Source organism: Ciona robusta, chromosome 12 (genome assembly GCF_009617815.1).
Source record: "Ciona robusta chromosome 12, ASM961781v2".
NCBI lineage: Eukaryota > Metazoa > Chordata > Ascidiacea > Phlebobranchia > Cionidae > Ciona > Ciona robusta.
Window position 1 is genome coordinate 7,792,948 of NC_143246.1, and position 4,904 is coordinate 7,797,851.

General features: G+C 41.8%; 1 protein-coding gene across 1 annotated transcript; it reads left to right on the top strand.

The window, feature by feature from the left end:
- The first annotated feature begins 414 nt into the window (after positions 1-414).
- LOC149727429 (LIM domain kinase 2-like) lies at positions 415-4,752 on the top strand. Its single transcript, XM_089889607.1, has 12 exons — positions 415-875; positions 1,037-1,172; positions 1,239-1,373; positions 1,459-1,555; positions 1,628-1,724; positions 1,777-1,861; positions 1,983-2,873; positions 3,093-3,207; positions 3,604-3,746; positions 3,876-4,041; positions 4,151-4,322; positions 4,438-4,752. Exons 1-12 carry the CDS (start codon positions 415-417, stop codon positions 4,610-4,612), a joined length of 2,673 nt encoding a protein of 890 aa, XP_089745733.1. The 3' UTR covers positions 4,613-4,752.
- Positions 4,753-4,904: the final 152 nt, after the last annotated feature.

The window sequence follows — 4,904 nt, forward strand, 5'->3', positions numbered from 1 at the left end:
GGCGATGAAGATGTTTAAGAACATCCGCTAGCTGGTGTTTTAAGTTTAAATGACGTCATTTTTACTTCCGCGTGTATAAGATTTCTATGCGTAGGCGTTACTTAGGGTATTCCCCATCCAGGGTTTATTACGTCAACAATGAGTTAATGTTGTAGAATTTAAGAATGGTGGAACAATGAGTATTGTTTGTTCTCGAATTGTTTATTCTATGATGTCACAATAACGTCAGTTTCCTTAAATATCGCGGCAGTAGCTTAAATACCGATTTGTTTGTAATAAGTGACGTCGCATATGTAATTATGAAGATTAATTGTCTTGAACTCAAAACCGCGTTCGCCGTCGGCGGTGAACTTTAATTATGACATCATATTAGCGATTGTTCCAGCACAATTGAATATTTTTTATTATTCTAGAATGAAATTCGCGGACATTAAAAAGTTTTGGGAAACTCGTTTATGTAACGTGACGTCATTAGTGTCTGCATCTACGTCATCACCCGTCACACGTGATGCTCCTGGTGTGACGTCACAATCTATATTAAACGATAAAAAGAAGAATGCACATGACGCCACACAATCGATGGAAGAGGAAGTGACGTTTGTTGAATCACAAAGCAAGTTAGAGAAGCCGGTGGTGGATTGTTTACCTCAGTTACGTCATAATGAGTTAGAAAAGAATGTTTGTCAAGATATGAAACGTCATAATGGTAGGGGTGGGGTTAGGGGATCGCCCTCAGCCCCAGCTTCGTTGAATTGCTCCCCTTTAAGGGGTGGGGCAAGGGGAAGCCCCTCTTCTAATACAAAGTTCATAGACATCCACAACTTTTGGAAAGTTCGTGAGAAAAAGTTGGTTCGCCAATCTGTGGAAAAACGCAGGTAATTGTTTAGAATATTAACTTTGTTTGTTACAAAGTTAGCAATAATATGCAAAACAAAAAGTAAAAACAACAGTCGTTATAACACTTATGGGTAAAACAAATATGATATAACCACGCATGTTCACTCATGTATTTATACATCCTTGTATTTCGCCGCAGATGCTTCGGTTGTGGTTGTTTCCTCAACAATCGATATTATGAACATGGAGATGCTTTGTATTGTGAGGATGATTATTGGAAAAAGTTCGGACATAAATGTAAAGATTGTGATGTCATAATCACTGGACCAATTATGGTAATGAGGAAACAATGTAACCAATGTGATGTCATAATATGATGTCACAATGTCAATTATCCACAGATAGCCGGTGTTTATCGTTTCCATCCTGAATGTTTTAAATGTCGGGTGTGTATGTCCTTTATATCCGATGGGGACCTCTATGGATTGGTTTGCTCCCCAAATAAGTTCCACATATTCTGCCATGTTTGCTACAAGGTTGGTCATCACTGGTTTAATGAGAATAATTAACATAAACAAGGATTGAAATACCGAGCATTTACCAAACGTACAAAACTTTCAGCACTTAGGGGAAACCCCAAACATCACCATGGCAACCATGGATGTCATCCTCGTCGTTAACTTTCTTCCATTAATGTCCGACAACCGCATTTCTATTGGTTTGTTTACATTGTGTTATAACAATATTTTTATGACTCAATAAAAATGATTATGACATAACAATACTGCAGGTGTTTCCCCTGATAAGATACCAACAGCCAGTGGGTTTGGGATTTCTGTGAAAGATATTTTCGCATTGAACGAAGACAATGGACAAGTGGTTTGTGGGTGAGTGCGTTGTTACGACATAATCACAATTATGACATATTTTATATTTTAGTGTTGAAGGGGATTCCCCGTTACAGATAAACGACAAATTGTTGCAAATCAACGGATTACGAGTCGACCATAACGCACTCAATCTAGTAAGTTTAATTTATTGTGAAAAATAACTTCTAATGTTAAAGAACTGACTTCATCTGGCAACATAATTATATTTAGGTCATTACCCAGCAATTAATTTGGTTTTAATTTATTTCGCAACAGATTGAACGATTATCGGACCGGGAAATTCCCCTTCAAATGACAGTTCAGCGAAAGGTCAACCTACCGATTGGGCAATCCCCACAATCGAGAGTCATCGTCAGGCAACCACTGTTACCCCAACAACCAGAAGCTCCCATGTCTACTTGCCCCCCAACACCGCCCACAACCCAACCACCCACCAACTACTGTTGCCGAACACAAACTTTTCACACTGGTTCAAACATGAAGGGTATTGATGTGGGGGAATCCCTGGACCCCCCAACTTTCGATGAAAACCAAAATGATGAAACAATGTTTAGGAGCAGAAGTTCTTCATCATCTTCAGGTTCATCATCGGGAACATTGGTTGATTTTCCCTCTCTCTCCTCCTTCTCCCACTCCTCCTCCTCCGATGAAGACCTCCCGCAAACCCCCCTCGCCTCCCGTTCCATGCGAGGAGGGTTCAAGAGGAAACCGTCTTCTTCTACACCGGAGTCTTTAGATATTGAGCCCCGGAGCCCCATGCTTTCACCCACCTTACCCCAATCCCCCACAACTATGTTACCCCCCCGCCCTCCACCGACCAGGAGGAGCAACTCCCTCCGTAATGGAACCTCCGTTATAATGAGGAAGGAATCTCCTCGTAACAAAGCTTCTGAAGATGACATCACATACAAACAATACCCTCGCTGTTTGACCTCTGACCTCAACCGTTCCGAGTCGATGAGGGTCGCGACCCCAAGTTCAGCGCAGCGAGTGTTCCGACCCTGTGACCTCATACTGGGTGAGGTGTTGGGTCAAGGGTTCTTCGGGCGAGCCATCAAAGTAACCCACCGAGACTCTGGGGAGGTGATGGTGCTGAAGGTTCTCAATTCACTCGATGAAGATGTTGAGAAATCTTTCTTGAAGGAGGTAACGATGATGTGAATATATCAACAGTGTATTTACCAACTTAAGAGCTAAACGTTAGTAATATACCACTATGTGGGTAAAACATCAGGCTGGACGCTGCTATCGTTGTAAGCGAATGCTTGGGCACGACACCAATGGCTGCATGAGGTGTGTGAAACAAAACACCCGAGTTATAACGACCACCACACAGATAAACAACTAACATCACCCAACCTCCAGGTGAAAGTTTTGCGCAATCTCAACCACCCAAACGTGCTTCGTTTCATCGGGGTGTTGTACCAGAACAAACGACTGAATATTATAACGGAGTTCGTGGAGTGTGGGACATTGAAAGGTTGGTGGAAGTTTGTTTAGAATATGCTCACCATGCAAAGCCAATCAACTGAATAATTCTGATTTTTATTTCAATCAATTCAAGATTATCAATATTAAAACTTCCTCTTTTAATTCCTAGACTTGAATTTCCTGAGTAATTGATTTGGGTGCTTTGCTCCAAAATGTTTGAAATTACCATCACCCCAATATTGACTACTTTTATATATTGGCTGTAATTTCCCATCTCTTGACTAATGTCAATTAATCTGACCTTTGTTATTGTAATCCGAGGGATGAAGTGTTCATGCTTGTTGCACACCCATACATATAACATTTCATCCTACAGGTTCCTATGTTATGTTACCACATTACAGTTCCTTTAAGTGACTCAATGTAATCGAAAAATTCCCCACAGACGTTATATCAAACATGGATGAACCGTTACCGTGGCAACATCGAACGCGCATAGCTCGTGACATCGCATCGGGGATGGCTTATCTCCACTCGATGCAGGTCATTCATAGAGATCTTAATTCTGGCAATTGTTTCATGAAGGAGGTGATATATTTTAATATTTTATTTGTTTGTAAGGAATATTTAAACCGTGCATTTAATTGAAAGAAAGAAGGTCCCTACACCTAACATACAAAACTTGCATAAATACATTTACGAACATCGTGTTTAAAGGATGGAACGGCAGTTGTTGCCGACTTTGGTCTGGCACGAGTTTTACCGAAGTCAACATCGTTGGGGAGGAGGAAACGATACACAGTGGTTGGAACGCCTTACTGGATGGCACCCGAGATGGTGTTTAGCACTTATTATGATGAAAGGGTGGATGTTTTCTCATATAGTAAGTTCTTGTGTTAATAATCATGCATCTTCACACCCATATGTTACCCCACCCACACCCCATATGTTACCCCACCTACACCCCATATGTTACCCCACCCACACCCCAGGTATAGTCCTATGCGAGGTTATTGGACGAGTGGAAGCCGACCCGGATTTTCTTCCCCGCAATCACGACTTTGGTCTCGCTGTCGTTTCATTTCATTCCAAGTTTTGCACCGAGTGTCCCCCCTTCCTATTCGCCCTCGCTGCAAGATCGAGCTCCCTCAACCCAGATGAAAGGTGAGGAGTATTTGGGTGTAACTTTGTCTATGTTATAACACTGATGTTCTGTTTCATTATAACATATGTTCTCTGGCATACGGGAATTTATTACAAACTGCCCCCCTCCCCCCAGACCATCATTCCAAACCTTAGAGACTTGGTTGGAGATGTTGACGATCCGTGAAGATCTTCCCCATCTCCCCGAACCTCCCAATCTAAGATCTCTCGTGCAATCCGTGTACAACAAATATGAACTTCATCTACCAGACAATTTATATGAGCCTATTGTTACAGATATGTTTGATTGATTATTTGCACCTGATATCATTCCAACGTACTTTGCCAACCGTTGCACATTGCTACCATAACGACCGATCAGTATTAAAGTTGCAATCATGAGTTTTATCAAAACATTTTGTTTTTAATATAAACTGACCCCCCACCCTTGCTTAACCTTATCTTATCCTGCTCCAACCAAACCGGGTTTGTGCATTAACATTCTCTTTATTGCATCAATGTTCCGGCGCCGTGGCTCAATGGCTTAGGCGCCTGCATCGAGAACCAAAGTGTCTCCGGTTCGATGCTCGACGGCGGTACTAA